This window comes from Salmo salar, chromosome ssa05, assembly GCF_905237065.1.
Source record: "Salmo salar chromosome ssa05, Ssal_v3.1, whole genome shotgun sequence".
Classification (NCBI taxonomy): domain Eukaryota; kingdom Metazoa; phylum Chordata; class Actinopteri; order Salmoniformes; family Salmonidae; genus Salmo; species Salmo salar.
In genome coordinates this window covers 80,205,155-80,222,114 of record NC_059446.1, presented here as the reverse complement: position 1 = coordinate 80,222,114, position 16,960 = coordinate 80,205,155, and the positions used below count along the sequence as shown (strand labels likewise).

The 16,960-nt window shown below is 45.8% G+C and overlaps 1 protein-coding gene across 1 annotated transcript in view; it reads right to left on the bottom strand.

The window, feature by feature from the left end:
- Positions 1 to 599: 599 nt before the first annotated feature.
- The window catches only part of LOC123724061 (E3 ubiquitin-protein ligase TRIM71), a 25,967-nt gene continuing 9,606 nt past the window's right edge, over positions 600 to 16,960 (bottom strand). Inside the window, exons 2-4 of the mRNA XM_045719083.1 lie at positions 11,106 to 11,273; positions 7,462 to 7,596; positions 600 to 7,319 (exon numbers count right to left, since the gene is read on the bottom strand). Of these exons, the coding sequence (XP_045575039.1) occupies positions 5,868 to 7,319; positions 7,462 to 7,596; positions 11,106 to 11,273 (1,755 nt within the window). The 3' untranslated portion in view covers positions 600 to 5,867. The remainder of the gene's footprint in view (positions 7,320 to 7,461; positions 7,597 to 11,105; positions 11,274 to 16,960) is intronic.

The window sequence follows — 16,960 nt, the reverse complement described above, 5'->3', positions numbered from 1 at the left end:
TGTCAGAGGAGGAATGTGTTTAATGCTTTGTGTGGGGGAGGGGTTAAGAGCTGGCTGTCTGTGCTTTTAGAGGAGGGCACAAGGACCACACACACACAAACTAAAACCTGGTATTGGTACATAGTACAACACTTGATTGACCAGGGCCCATTGTTTTTGGAATAGGGTGCTATTGATCTTTTCCTGTTAAAACTGTAAATACAGGTAATGTACACAAACGTAACAGTAAAGTTTTAGACAAATGCAAATTTCATGGAGTAGGCATTCAAGGAGTTGGTCTGATGGTGCTCTGTCATTTGCACCTTCTTACTTGAACAATAGAGAGGAAGGCCCCCTCCCCCCACATGGGCCACGTCATGATACCTGGACCATCCATTGTAATGTACCTTATGTAAATCAGGTGATGAAAAGGAGACTGGGGTGTTACTTTCTAAAGCCGCCCCTTCACTGCTGACAGACTAAGCCATGAGAATACTCTCACTAATAAAAACAAATGGCCTTGCCTGATCACTGCCCTCCCCTCTTGGTATGCGGACACACCGCTTTTCTACTGTGCCTGAATAATAGTGGATTCAAAAAGACAGATCAGGAAATGGATGTTGGGTACAAGAATCCCATTTTATTGAAATCCCAAACTGCATAGGAAATGTTAAGTCCATATAGACGAGAAGCAGACGGCAGGTTAACAGTTGCCTAACATCCTTCAGAATGCTTCTTCCTGAGTCCCAAATCGCACCCTAGTCCCTATATAATGCACAACTTTTGATAGGACTAGTTAAAAGTAGTGCCCTCTATAGGGCAGGGGTGTCACTCATTCCATGGATGGCCTAGTCTAGTGTCTGCAGGTTTTTCCTTTCAATTAAGACCTAGACAACCCAGGTTCCGTGTGTCTAGTTGGTAGAGCATGGCACTAGCAACACCGGGGTTGTGGGATCCATTCCCACGGGGGACCAGTACAGAAGAGTACTGCACGTCGCTCTGGATAAGAGCGTCTGCTAAAACATAAGACAACCAGGTGACCTAAATTCCTCAATCAAGTACAAGGAAGAAGTGAAAACAAACAGCCCTCCGTGGAATGAGTTTAACACCTGTGCTCTAGGGAACAGGGTGGCATTTAGGGCTCACACCAACACTTCCAACCAGTCACTAAAGGGTATAGGGAAGAGGGAGTATTGGAAGAACTCTTTTAGAGTCCCCTAATCTCACTGCTATCCCTTTCAAACACTCATAAGTGGAATCCATATGGAGCATCCTTCCATTTCACTTCAAATGAAACAGCACAATATTTAGGCTTGACTCCAGGTGATATAAACCCCACAAAAGGGTCAAACAACCTCAACGTTTTTCATACAGTGAATTTTTTGGGTTCAACACAATTCCAGAGTAAATGGCCTAAAGTATCAAATGATTAATAAACCCCATTCACCATGCTGAAATGGCCTGACTGGGATCAGGATCAGAGACATCTGACAGTATAATGTATATTTTACAACACCATAGAGTTGTCATGATACAGAATATTTTTTCCTTGAGCCATTTTTCCTCACATACTATGAGACACACCCCAACGAAAATTATACATTGGAAAAGTAAAACAAATCTGTTTGAGTCCACTCCCTCATAATCAATATTTTTTTCCATCAAAAATTATCCGATTAAGCATCTTATGTCATTTAAAAAACTTTTTTCATCAGAATAGGTAAAAGCTGCTTATTCAAAACGTGGAACACTAGCATTATACCTACCGGAGTTCGACTTAGACTGTGATCATGTAGTCAATTTAAGACCATGTTCTTATGAACTGATAGGCTTCTGTTGTTTATCTCCATGAGAGGAAAAGTACTAATGCTGGAATCCTCCCATACTGATCACCCAGATAAGTTACTGTGGATGAGTGTACACAGAGCATTTCTAATAGTCTGGATAGACTGAGGCTCGATTTCATCTGTATCGAAGTTCAGCGCTATAGTGCAATTAAAATGTAAAAAGGACATTTCTGATTTGAGTCGACATATGCAGCGTTAACCGTGAATGCAGTCTCCACGAAATGTGGGAACGTTGCCTTTCATTTCTCTACAGTGCTGAATTTCCACCATACGGATCGAATGGAGCCCAAAGTATACTTGCGGCTAGGGTTGCAAAGAAACTTTCCCCCAATTCCCAGAAATGCCATTTGGAAGATTCCCTCCCTCTTTATCCACTCCTGATTCTAGGAATCCTCCAACCTGGAATTCTTGAAAACCTGTGAAGTTACCAGAATTTTGCAACCTGACAATAAAAAACAAACAGCAGATACAGAAACAGGTAAATAACAAAGTTCAACAAAAAGGTTACATTTACTTTAAGCCCTTGGTAGTTTTCTTGATTAATTGTGATACTTCCAACTGTGGAAGTATAGACAGAGTACATGTTGAATGTCCTCTACTAGTATAGTGTTATGTACTGCTTTAGCAGTAGCTAATGAGGGTCCAACTGAAATACTTAAGGCAAATGTGTTGTTGTTTGACATCATGAGGTAACTTGATTGGGCCCAGTATGTCTATTTTCTGAATAGCCTATCTTATAGTCAAAGGAAGCCATCCTCCTCAACCTAACATACTATAACTGTATATAACCCTAAAATAATTAAAAAGCAGTGACAAATCTTTCTCACAATTACTTTTTGAATCATGCATTAAAATGAATATATACAAGTCTTGTCTTCTAAGTGTCAAGACCTTGAGGTCTTTTAAGAAACTGCAAACTTAAGTTCAAACTATAGGAACAATATAGGAACCAACAACGTACTGAAAATACATCAGATCAGTGTGGATTTGAAGCAGCATTGTCCTCGGTTTAATCTACTTGATCAAACTGTTCATAACTTCTCCAAGCCTTCCCTTTCCATTCTCTAGTGTAACAGTACACTATAAGACCACACATCTGAGGTTTGAAAAATGCAACCATGCCAACGAGGTATTAACAGTTCAGCAATGAGGTAATGGGCGTAGCTCAGTAATACTGAGGTAAAGATGTACATTATACCTATATATTTCTGTATAATGAGGTATATATATGGGGCAGCAGGTTGCCTAGTGTTTAAGAGCGTTGGACCAGTAACCAAAAGGTTGCTGGATCGAATCCCCAAGCTGACAAGGTAAAAATCTGTCATTCTGCCCCTGGACAAGGCAGTTGGCCTACCGGGGAACAGTGGGTTGTCATTGTAAATAAGAATTTGTTCTTAACTGACTTGCCTGGTTTATGATAGAGATAGATATAGATATAGATATTTATTTTCCAGGGGTCATACCAGCAGGAAAGCCATTGTGACAAAAACAAACGGTATAAATGGACTATTTGAAGTCCATTTATAAATAAAACTTCAAATAGTCCATTTATACCGTTTGTTTTTGTCACAATGGCTTTCCTGCTGGTCACAAATGGCCCAGAAACTGTGTAATTTATCTCCTGTATAACAAAAGGCAGAAGCTACAACACTGGAACAGTGTCAATGTGAATAATCCACTAAAACACCTGGAAACTCAATATCTAAAAAGAGGCCATTTTGGTTCAATCTTCAAGAGGATGTAACCGAGTAAGCAGTGTCTGGAGCCCAACGTCTCACTGGTCCCCCTGTACACCCAGCTGTGATTATTAAGGTAAAGGAGATATGAGGTGTGTCTGGCATGCCTTCCAACTCTTCTGGGGGTTAGAGCAGCTGGAGACCGACAGCTATGGTGCCTCACCAACTCACAGAGGAGGGCGGTGTGCCAAATGGCTACCTAGTCCCTATTTAGTGCACTACTATTGACCAGGGCTCATAAAGCTCGGGTCAAAAATAGTGCACTATATAGGGATTAGTGTGCCATTTGGAACAGAACCGAGCTCTCCTCGTAAACCAGCACTTGTGGCAATGTGGCTCAACAGACAGGAAATACTGGCCCATTAGACGCAGTCAGAGACACAGGGAGTAGAGGCTGGGACTTGGCTTTAACAGTTAAAGCTATAAGCACAATATTAATAGCTATGAACAGATAGCTTATAACACAGGGCAGGCTAAAGTGGGGGGAAAAAACTAATTCAATTTTAACATTTGCATTTTTACTGGTTCTTGATGTTCTGTAGTTAATAGCCACTGTGGAACCATGAATGACCTGGTTATGTTCTCTCAGACGGAGGTACAATAGAGAGGAACTGCTGTGCTGACTGAAATTACAACGTCTAATGTGACCAACCGACTCACTGCCATCACAGTTCAGAGCAGGGTGAATGTGGGTGTGGGAGCAGCAGCTGATGGAATTCTAATTATGTGGAGCCTTTTGCTTTGGTTACTCAGCCATCTGTAGGCTACATGAGTGGGTCATCAGGCAACTGACCAGCAGCTAGGGGTTACTATGGAGAATATCTATTGAAAATACTATGGAGGCAATGGAGATCAACATCAATGCTGTCACTTTTAATTTACTGGTCAGTTTTACTTTTAAAAATTATTTTATTTGCCACCAGGATAAAACAATATTCTCTTTCAGAGCGGTTTCCCATGAATGACTCATTCTATTTTGAAGGGAAAAAAGCTAAACGGATGACTTTGACGGGAACAGAGCCGAGGCACAGAGGCAACGTTAGACTTTTCAAACAACGATCACAAAGAAAGGAACATGGTAGCATCATTAGGGTGCCAACCTAAACCACCAAACATGTGCAGAAACGTTGTTCTTCAAACATATCAGAATGAAACGTCACTACTCTTAGACCCCTCTACTCTTAGGTAAGTTAGTCTACACAGATTTCATTGATTTGTAAATGGATATCAGTAAATAGATTTAGACTCAGCAGTGGTGTGGGTTAACTTTCTGATGATTCACCCAATTCAAGGTGGTCAATTCCTTGTTAAATGTTTTTTCCCTTAAAGCTGAAATCACACGACTGACTGAACTGACAATGGTCACTGATATCAAATATTAAACCTGCCTATAGCAAACTGGCAGCAGCCATTTTGTGGAGAGAATCCATTTTAGAGTCTCAGATTACAATCTATTCACTATTTAGTGCACTACTTTTGACCAGGGTCCATAGCGCTCTGGTCAAATGTAGTGCACTATTTAGGGAATAGGGTGCCATTTGGGACTCAACCGTACTATAGACCTGAGGACACTGGAGTTCTGAGGTACTATGTGGTCGTGACATGAGGTAAAAAGGTTTTACAGAGGTATGGAGGCATATTCAAAAACAAAATGGAAAAATAACAGTTGCTGAGTTTATAAGAAACGTCTGACTCCACGTTTCCACATGTATGTAACACCGAGTCATTATTATACATTGTTCTCAGCAACATTCTGGGATTTCACACGCTTTATGTGCACAGTAACAATTACAGAAAATGTGTGCGCGCTTTCTGTGCAAATATCAACCAAATGTTGCTTCATGTTAATTAACTATACTTTTCTCTTGCATTGAGGTAGTTACTTCATCAAAACTCCACTGGCGAAATCTCTGCATCAAATAATAAAGGAGTACATTCATACACAGATACATGAGGTAGGTATGATGCAGTGGAAATCTTTCAAGAATGCAAGAAATTCCCTGAGAAAATCAGAGATTTAGACACACACATCAGGAGCAAAGACAACTATCGAGACAGATACTGTCACAGAAGGCCTACGATAGGGTTCAAAATGTCAGCTTATGACAATAACCCCATGTTGGCATTGGTTCATGTACTGCATTGATTTGCTCTTTCAAAATAGAGGTAATAACTGAGAGAAAAGGTCAAGTTTCAATATTACTGTCTCCATTTGCTCACAAAGACATTTGCATCTGATGGGTGTGTTTCAAAATCTCCTCTTCAATGTTTCTTTCTTTGCAAACCAGTAGACAAACTGCCTAGCCTAGAACATAATGATTCGGTTGTTTCCAAAGTCCACGGCAACAATCCTTCCGTCTGGAGTAACAGCTATACCCGACGGGCGATCCATCTGTCCAAAGCTGCTACCCTGAGTCCCCAACTTGCATAAGAAATTACCATTGGTTTGGAACACCTGGATCCGGTGGTTCCGGGAGTCGGCCACCACGATGCGGTCCTCCTGGTCCACTGCTACGCCCTGCGGTCGCAGGAACTGACCGTTACCGGTTCCCTCTGATCCCAGGAAGCGGGCCGACTGGCAGTCCGACCGGATGATCAGCAGACGGTGGTTGTTGAAGTCTGTCACCACCAGGTGGTCCTCCTGAGTAAAGGCCACACCCCTAGGGGAGTCCAAGTGTTTCCATAGAGCCCCCTCAAAGCCGTACTTGTTGAGGAAGGTGCCGTCCTGCCTGAAGAGCTGGATGCGGTGGTTCCGGGTGTCTGAGACGAGGATCTTTCCCTCCGAGCTGACCGCCACGTCCCAGGGGTAGCTGAACTGACCGGTCTTGGTTCCCTTCTCCCCGAACTTGAGGAGGAACCGGCCTTCAAAGGTGAAGATCTGGATGCGGTGATTATCCTTGTCGGCAACGATGATTCTCCTCTGGCTGTCGCAGGCCACCCCAGCTGGTCGGTCCAACTGGCCTGGTCTGGAGCCCAGCGTACCAAACTTGTGGTGGAAGGAACCGCACGGCTTGAAGATCTGCACCCTGTTGTTGCTTCGGTCAGCTACGATTATGTAGCCCTCTTTGTCCACACACACCCCCCAGGGGCGACACAGCTGCCCGTCTCCGTCCCCCTCCCTGCCGAAAGACGCCGCCGGCAAGGGGATACCTCCATAGCTACGGCCAGACTTGACCAGCGCTTTAAAGGGGCTGCCTTCGATGTGCTGGTTGCAGATAAGGACTGACACCAGATGTTCTCCTTCTACCTTGGGCAGGTAGCTGACCGTGTACAACCCGTTCTGATGGTCGGACACCTCAGCGTTTAGCAGGTTACCATCTGGCGCCACCACCACAGCTGACACACCGTCCCCCCCAGACAACCTGGGCTCTCCATCATGATCATACCCTACCACAGTGAAGGAAGCCTGCTTACCCTGCAAGCCCCGACAAAGCCCCTCTCCCTGGGCCTTGGTGAGGGGGGCGAAGGCCCCAGAGCTGACCAGACCTAGGGACTGGATGGCGAGGAGCAAGGTCTGGTCGGGGGCGGTGAACAGGATGCGATCATCATCCTGCGGTAGTAACAGCTCCCTGAGGGCCTTAAGCTCTGTGATCTGGAGGAGCATGCTCTCTCTGGCCAGCAGCAGGTCCAGACTACTGCCCTTCTCTAGGACCTGGGTTACTGTAGCGATGGTCATGTCCAGCTTTGTGAGGTTCTGGTGCAGCTTCTCTAACTGGAGATAGAGGGACTTGGCTTTCCCCTGACGGATCTTCTCAACCTTTAGAGGGCGAAAGGAGGAAGAGGGAAAAGGGACAGAAGGGAGAAAGAAAAGATAGTCTTAGGTTTTATAACACTGCTGGAATGTGTAAATGTACTGTAGGTCCTACAGTATGTTACCAATTAGCAGAAAACCAACTTACTTTCCACAGCAGTTCACACTCTCGTTCCTCCAGGGCCTTCTTATGACGCTCTGTGATGGCTTTGACCTCTGACTGGACCACCATGGCCTTCAGTTCCACCTGCTCGGCAACGGCCTGGGCTTTCTCAATGCTCAGCTGCAGGTAAATCATTAAGAAACTGCTTTAGTGGGAACAAAAGCATGACCTTTGAATGGTACATTGACACATTCACAGGTTAAGTCCTGACAGGTTAAGACCTTTAAATAGTGACACATTGTTCCTTATCAGATACAGTAGGTCAGTGTTTCTCAACATTTTTGCACCAGGGACCAGCAAGCTACTGGGTATCATGAGACTATGGTGTAAATGGCTCTCCTCTCCTCCCCTCCCCTCCATATCAGTGACCTCTCAAAGTCCTTTCAGTATGAGGCCAGCTGGTTAAGTGAATGAAATCCCTCAGACTGGCTCCAGTACTACTGCTGGAGAGGCTGGTGACCCCAGGCCAACACAGCAGCTGTGTTCCAGCCAGTAGTTGGTCCTCATCATGAAGTCCCCCCATAGAGGCACCTCTGGTGGATATAGGGGTCGGAACTAAAGCTCAGAGCGTTAAGTTAAGACTGTGTTAATATCTGCTATCAAAATGCTTTATCAGCAGACAGGCCTTTAACTGTTGGGAGAGTAAATACAGTGTATGCACGCATGACTAAGTCTAAAAGTGTCTGCTAAATGGCCTTGATGTAAAGTGTGACTGACTAGGACAGAAATGTTAAATTAACTTCTCACTAGGTGGGAGCTGACAACCGTCCATAACCTGATCCGTCCCGGCAGGACTGAGCTCAACCAATGGAATGAGGGGTACTACCAGGGTGGTGGTGTCAATCAGAGAGGAAGCACCAATGACATCATCTATAGGGGTAACAAATCCTGGGTCAGAGGTTAAGGGGGTGGCAGAACGGGCAGAAAAAGGCAGCAAATGAGATTATGGTGTTTTAATGTGACCCTTTAGGCCAAAGGTCTTCTACCTTTCAGGACAGAGTTCTACAGCTCGGGCTTTGTGCCATTCAAGCCCATGAACATTATGTGTGTCCCAAATTGCACCCATTGCCTATGTAGTGCACTATTTTTGACCGGAGCCCATGGGGAACGGGGTGCCATTTAGAACGCAGACCATGAGATCTCTTCATAGGAGATAATGGATTATCAGGCTGGTCATAGTCATAGTACAGCCTCTTCACAGGAGCTAAAAACACTAAGCCTAGATTGAGTTAGCAGCATTTGGTGAATTAGGTCTTCAAGTTAAGTGAGCCTCAAAACACCAACTGAGTGTCACAGGACTGAAGGGGGTAGGGGGAGGTGTGTTTTTCTATTGTGTTTTGAGAAAGGGGAGGGGCATACATATTTCATTGGCATGTGAGTGAGTTGGTTTGGAGGGTGGGAGGGGGGTGTATGGGAGAGGGAGAGGGGTGTATGGTGACAGGGTGGGGGAAGGTAGCGTCTTCCTAGAATTCCTCTCCATTGTGTCCGTCCTCCCAAAGCCATCCCGTTCCCAACACCCTTCACTCTCTATTCACAGCTGGATGACAGCCCACCTCCCAGCCAGCCGCCTAAGGAGGAGTGGCCTAATGTTCTGAGTGGTTGTCGGCATCCCAACTGACACCCTATTCCCTTCATAGGGCTGACATCCTATTCCCTTCATAGGGCTGACATCCTATTCCCTTCATAGGGCTGACATCCTATTCCCTTCATAGGGCTCTGGTCAAAAGTAGTACGTTATGTAGGGAACATGGTGCCATTTGGGATGCAGCCATGGTATTAGAGGGGCTATAAATGGGCACTATGGCCTCTCCCTCCCGCCCGCCCTTCCACTCCCATTCTCCTGGCCCTGTGAGGCTGGAGTGATAGAGGACACTAATGATCCATTCTGCTCCTGATGCCGTCAAGTCTCTGAATACAAACTGTCAGAGCTGACTAGTGGCCGTCACACACACACACACACCAATGTAGAGTCCCCTGTAGATCTACGTAGAGTCCCCCGCTGTATATCCCCCTGTAGATCTACGTAGAGTCCCCGCTGTATATCCCCCTATAGATCTACATAGAGTCCCCGCTGTATATCCCCCTATAGATCTACGTAGAGTCCCCGCTGTATATCCCCCTATAGATCTACATAGAGTCCCCCGCTGTATATCCCCCTATAGATCTACATAGAGTCCCCGCTGTATATCCCCCTATAGGTCTACATAGAGTCCCCGCTGTATATCCCCCTATAGATCTACATAGAGTCCCCGCTGTATATCCCCCTATAGATCTACATAGAGTCCCCGCTGTATATCCCCCTGTAGATCTACGTAGAGTCCCCCGCCGTATATCCTCCTATAGATCTACATAGAGTCCCCCGCTGTATATCCCCCTATAGATCTACGTAGAGTCCCTGCTGTATATCCTCCTATAGATCTACATAGAGTCCCCCGCTGTATATCCCCCTATAGATCTACATAGAGTCCCTGCTGTATATCCCCCTATAGGTCTACATAGAGTCCCCCGCTGTATATCCCCCTATAGGTCTACGTAGAGTCCCCGCTGTATATCCCCCTATAGATCTACGTAGAGTCCCCGCTGTATATCCCCCTATAGATCTACATAGAGTCCCCGCTGTATATCCCCCTATAGATCTACATAGAGTCCCCCGCTGTATATCCCCCTATAGATCTACATAGAGTCCCCGCTGTATATCCCCCTATAGATCTACGTAGAGTCCCCCGCTGTATATCCCCCCTATAGATCTACGTAGAGTCCCCCGCTGTATATCCCCCTATAGATCTACATAGAGTCCCCGCTGTATATCCCCCTATAGATCTACATAGAGTCCCCCCGCTGTATATCCCCCTATAGATCTACGTAGAGTCCCCCGCTGTATATCCCCCTATAGATCTACGTAGAGTCCCCCGCTGTATATCCCCCTATAGATCTACGTAGAGTCCCCGCCACCTACAGCATGTCTGCATCACATCACCCACCTAGAGCGTGCCTGCCCTGCATCACATCACCCACCTAGAGCGTGCCTGCCCAGCATCACATCACCCACCTAGAGCGTGCCTGCCCTGCATCCCATCACCCACCTAGAGCGTGCCTGCCCTGCATCCCATCACCCACCTAGAGCGTGCCTGCCCTGCATCACATCACCCACCTAGAGCGTGCCTGCCCTGCATCACATCACCCACCTAGAGCGTGCCTGCCCTGCATCACATCACCCACCTAGAGCGTGCCTGCCCTGCATCACATCACCCACCTAGAGCGTGCCTGCCCTGCATCACATCACCCACCTAGAGCGTGCCTGCCCTGCATCACATCACCCACCTAGAGCGTGCCTGCCCTGCATCACATCACCCACCTAGAGCGTGCCTGCCCTGCATCACATCACACACCTAGAGCGTGCCTGCCCTGCATCACATCACCCACCTAAAGCGTGCCTGCCCTGCATCACATCACCCACCTAGAGCGTGCCTGCCCTGCATCACATCACATCACCCACCTAGAGCGTGCCTGCCCTGCATCACATCACCCACCTAAAGCGTGCCTGCCCTGCATCCTAGTACCCACCTGTACAGCGTACCTGTCCTGCATCACCCACCTAAAGCGTGACTGACCTGCATCACATTACCCACCTGTACAGCGTGCCTGCCCCGCTGGGCGTCTGCCAGCAGCTGGATGGTGAGGGTCCTGGAGTCCTGCAGGGAATCCTGGAGGTAGCGGAGGCTGTGGCCCGAGTGACAACCCACACTGCCCTCCCCCCAGACAGGCACAGAGCACGTATCACAGAAGAAATGCATAACCTGCACAGGGACAAGCACAGAAGCAGACAGTCAGCAACAGAACCTGCAGAGGGACAGGCACAGAAGCAGACAGTCAGCAACAGAACCTGCAGAGGGACAGGCACAGAAGCAGACAGTCAGCAACAGAACCTGCAGAGGGACAGGCACAGAAGCAGACAGTCAGCAACAGAACCTGCAGAGGGACAGGCACAGAAGCAGACAGTCAGCAACAGAACCTGCAGAGGGACAGGCACAGAAGCAGACAGTCAGCAACAGAACCTGCAGAGGGACAGGCACAGAAGCAGACAGTCAGCAATAGAACCTGCAGAGGGACAGGCACAGAAGCAGACAGTCAGCAACAGAACCTGCAGAGGGACAGGCACAGAAGCAGACAGTCAGCAACAGAACCTGCAGAGGGACAGGCACAGAAGCAGACAGTCAGCAACAGAACCTACAGAGGGACAGGCACAGAAGCAGACAGTCAGCAACAGAACAGCTATCCTCTCACATACAGCAACAACCAACCGCAGCCAGTTCTATTGTTACATTCTGTACAGTATCTAACATGTTGACTGTCAGGTCCTGAAGATTTAATAATAGTAACAATGACATTAAGCTATGGCTCTGCCTCGGTCTGCACAACGATGTACTGAACGGCATCTCATACTCAGTGTTTTGGACACAGTCCTGTCTAAAGCAGAGTAGAGTGAAAGAAGAAACAAGGGGAAGAAATAATGAAGAGGGGAAGCAGGAGTGCAGTGGTGTGAGGTACTTAAGTGAAAATGCTTTAAAATACTACATAAGTAGGTTGTTTTTTTTGTATCTGTACTTTATTTTTGACAACTTTTTCTTCACTACATTCCTAAAGAAAATAATGTACTTTTTACTCCATACAGTTTCCCTGACATCCAAAAGTACTCATTACATTTTGAATGCTTAGCAGGAAAGGGAAATGGTCCAATTCACACACTTATCAAGAGAAAATCCCTGGTCATCCCTACTACCTCTGATCTGGTGGATTTACTAAACACAAATGCTTTGTTGGTAAATTATGTCAGAGTATTGGAGTGTGCCCTTGGCTATCCGTAAATAAATTTAAAAAAACACAATAATCATGCCATCTGGTTTTCTTAACAAGGAATTTGAAATGATTTACACTTTTACTTTTGATAGTTAAGTATATTTAAAACCAAATACTTTGACTTTCTCACGTAGTATTTTACTGGGTGACTTTCACCAGAGTCATTTTCTATTAAGATATCTTTACTTTTACTCAAGTATGACGATTGGCTGCTTTTTCCACCACTGCAGGAGTGAAAGGGTAGAGCGTACAGGATAGGATTGAGAAAGCAGGGTGAGTGATGCAGGCCAATCACTACATTGTATAGAGAAAGGAGGCCAATAAACAATTACATTGGTCAGTTGCCAAGAACATCAATATTTACAATACAGAGCCCCTAAAGATGTTTATCTTTGATATGTTCCTATGTATTACCACTAAAGTGCATGGATGTGTGGTATGTATCCAGAACTTCATTCAAGCACCGTATAATACTTCGCTAGTACATGTCTCTATAGCAACAGTCATAATATCATTTGGTGCTGGTGTGGGGACATACTCTGACAATACTAAGGTTTAATGCAGGGGTGAAGTTGTCAGAGAGTTTTCACAACGAGAGTTCATTTAGACTGGATGCTCTTTAGTTAGTTCTGGAGATTCAAATCAAATGTATTGGTCACATACACATGGTTAGCAGGTGTTAATGCGAGTGTAGCGAAATGCTTGTGCTTCTAGTTCCGACCATGCAGTAATATCTAACAAGTAATCTAACCTAACAATTTCACAACAACTACCTTATACACACACAAGTGTAAAGGAATGAATACGAATATGTACATAAAAATATATAAATGAGTGATGACCGAACGGCATAGGCAAGATGCAGTAGATGGTATAGGGTACAGTATATACATATGAGATGAGTAATGCAGGGTATGAAAACATAAAGAGGCATTGTTTAAAGTGGCAAGTGATACATTACATCAAGATGCAGTAGATGGTATAGAGTACAGTATATACATTTGAGATGAGTAATGTAGGGTATGAAAACATTATACAAAGTGGCATTGTTTAAAGTGGCTAGTGATACATTTAATTACATCAAGATGGCAAGATGCAGTAGATGGTATAGCGTACAGTATATACATATGAGATGAGTAATGTAGGGTATGTAAACATATAATATAAAGTGGCTAGTGATAAATTGATTACATCAATTTTTCCATTATTAAAGTGGCTGTTGTTGAGTCAGTATGTTGGCAGCAGCCACTCAATGTTAGTGATGGCTGTTTAACAGTCTGATGGCCTTGAGATAGAAGGTGTTTTTCAGTCTCTCGGTCCCCGCTTTGATGCACCTGTACTGACCTCGCATTCTGGATGATAGCGGGGTGAACAGGCAGTGGCTCGGGTGGTTGTTGTCCTTGATCTTTTTGGCGCTGCTGCGCCTTCTTCACCACGCTGTCTGTGTGGGTGGACCATTTCATTTTGTCCGTGATGTGTACGCCAAGGAACTTAAAACTCTCCACCCTCTCCACTAGTGGTAGGCTTGATTACCAACAACGACGAGACGGCCTACAGGGAGGAGGTGAGGGCCCTTGGAGTGTGGTGTCAGGAAAATAACCTCACACTCAATGTCAAAACAAAGGAGATGATCGTGGACTTCAGGAAACAGCAGAGGGAGCAGCACCCTATCCACATTGACAGGACAGTAGTGGAGAGGGTGGAGAGTTAAGTTTCTCGGCGTACACATCACGGACAAACTGAAATGGTCCACCCACACAGACGGCGTGGTGAAAGCGCAGCAGCGCCTCTTCAACCTCAGGAGGCTGAAGAAATGTGGCTTGTCACCAAAAACACACAAACTTTTACAGATGCACAATCGAGAGCATCCTATCGTGCTGTATCACCGCATGGTACAGCAACTGCTCCGTCCACAACCGTAAGGCTCTCCAGAGGGTAGTGAGTTCTGCACAACGCATCACCATCAGACTGAAAAAGAGCTTCTATCTCAAGGCCATCAGACTGTTAAACAGCCATCACTAACATTGAGTGGCTGCTGCCAACATACTGACTCGTTTCTAGCCACTTTAATAATAAAAAATTGATGTAATAAATGTATCACTAGCCACTTTAAACAATGCCACTTCATATAATGTTTACATACCCTACATTACTCATCTCATATGTATATACTGTACTCTATACCATCTACTGCATCTTGCCTATGCCGTTAGGCCATCGCTCATCCATATATTTTTATGTACATATTCTTACTCATTCCTTTACACTTGTGTGTATAAGGTAGTTGTGAAATTGTTAGATATTACTGCATGGTCGGAACTAGAAGCACAAGCATTTCGCTACACTCGCAATAACATCTGCTAACCATGTGTATGTGAAAGATAAAATTGTATTTGATTTGTTTGTGTGTTCCAGTAACATGCACGACTTGATCTCTATGGCTCAGCCTCAGCCTCTACAATAGAACACTACAAGCTATACACCAAGTTGTTCTGTGTGTTGATGACCTCCAGTTCTGATACACTGGGGTTGCTAAATTCCTGTAACTTTACCGAAACTCACAGGTTTTCTACATCCCTGTTTGGAGCGTTCCTAGATTTCCTGCTTATTCCCTCCCGATTCCAGTGATCTTCCAACCAGGATTTCTGGAAAAGTTTTTGTGGAAGTTCCCAGATTTTCAGAACCCTAATAAAGAACTGTGCCTCCTCATGGACTGACCATGAGCCAGAAACATATGAGATGTTCCGGAGCCCATCGCTGTCTAGGAATAGGGCTTCCATCCCATCCCAGAGAGAGAGCTGCTTTGATGCCATGCCAGACATTTCTTGTATATAGAATTCTGAAAGCGCTTCCATGTGAGCCGTGCTGGTGGGAGGGGGGCAGCCAGACCTGCGTCTGCTGAACTACCCTACAGTCCCCTCCCCCCCATATGAGCCCCCTGGTTAATGGAAGAGTGAAGGAACTACCCAACTAAAGGGAAGTGTTTAAACGGAATGTCCACTCCAGCACCCGGAAGTTCCAGAGCCAAAACAGAGACCTGGCGGTCAAAACAAAAACACATTCATGGACACATCCTTTGACAAGCTCTAGCTCTACACTGATCCATGTGTCCAACACTTCCACACAGCTGTGATTGTGTGTACACCCATTCTGTTTCAAACAATGGTGATATTCCATCTGTACTAAAATCTAGACTCAGCAGAAGAAAAAACGTGACCCACACTGAGTGAATCACCCATCTACTTTCCACTGTTCATCAGAAACACAATCTGCAGACCATTCCAACTGCTTTCTTTATTTCCCTGGACTGGTGGACTGACTGCTCCATCTGTCTTCTTCATACAACAGCATTAAATGTTCAGACATATGTTCCACTGACTCGCCGGCCGTGCTGCCTGCTTTATGGCAACACAGAGTCTCCGTTCCAAATGGCACCCTATTCCCTTCATCGTGCACTACTTTCGCTTAGGGGTCGGGCCAAAAGTAGTGCACTATCTAGGGAATAAGGTGCCATTTGGGACATATAAACAGAGTTATTTTGGCTAGACATTGTTTTCATATTCCCAATGAGAAGGCTGGTCCCCATCGTTAATGCTATGTCTGCTGATGTCTGCCACCTTGTAGGACCAGCAGGGAAACCAAACGTCCACTCTTTCATGTTAAAACTATTTTCAAAGCCTCTTCAACACATAGAGATTTGCAGTCATGGGGAGAAAATATGTATAATTCCTTTCATTAAAAAGCTGAATCCTGCCAGTGCAATGGTTGTGCATGTGTAGCCTACAGTAGAACTTTAAACTGTATTAAAGGTTTGGTCTAGAACTAATCAATATGGACTACATCTGCAATGTTCATCCACCTTCAGAACCAGCTGAACTAGGAGGAATAGAGATACATTATAGAGAGAACTTTCCATGGGAATAAAAACAACAGATCTCCAGTTTCTCTGTCTGGCTTCTAATTCTGTTACATAAGAGGTCTATTAGTAATACTGCCAGTCAGGCCTTCCTCCTCAGCCCTAATGAAGACCGTTCCACATTCCTGATGAAGGTCTGGTCCTACCGTAGGAGGAAAGGTACCCCCATTAGAGGAACCCCTCTCTCTCTGGCTACGTCCCAAATGACACCCTATTCCATTTATAGTGCACTACTTATAACCAGGGCCCATGGGGCAATAGGTAGGCTTTATGCAGGCTATAGGGTGGAATTTGAGACGCAGACCCCAGCCTACAAGCAGCTCCACAACACCAGATGGCTACCATCCATCCAATCTTGGTCCTCAGGGGCTGAGCCGGGACTAAGCCGAGGCTAAGCTGGGGCTGGGCCAGGGCCGGGGCTAAGCTGGGGCTAAACTGGGGCTGGGCCGGGGCTAAGCTGGGGCTGGGCCGGGGCTAAGCTGGGGCTGGGCCGGGGCTAAGCTGGGGCTGGGCCGGGGCAGTGGGGTTGTTTTAAGTCTGTGCCCCTAGCTGCCAGATTCAATATCAAAGCACCAGGAGGGGCTCCCTCTCTCACATGAAATGGGTTAAAACTGAAAAAGAGGCACAGGGAAGAAGAAGAACTGAAACAGAATAATAAAATAGTGACTGACAGGGAGGCTTTTGGGGTTGGTTCACAGAGGATATCCCCAG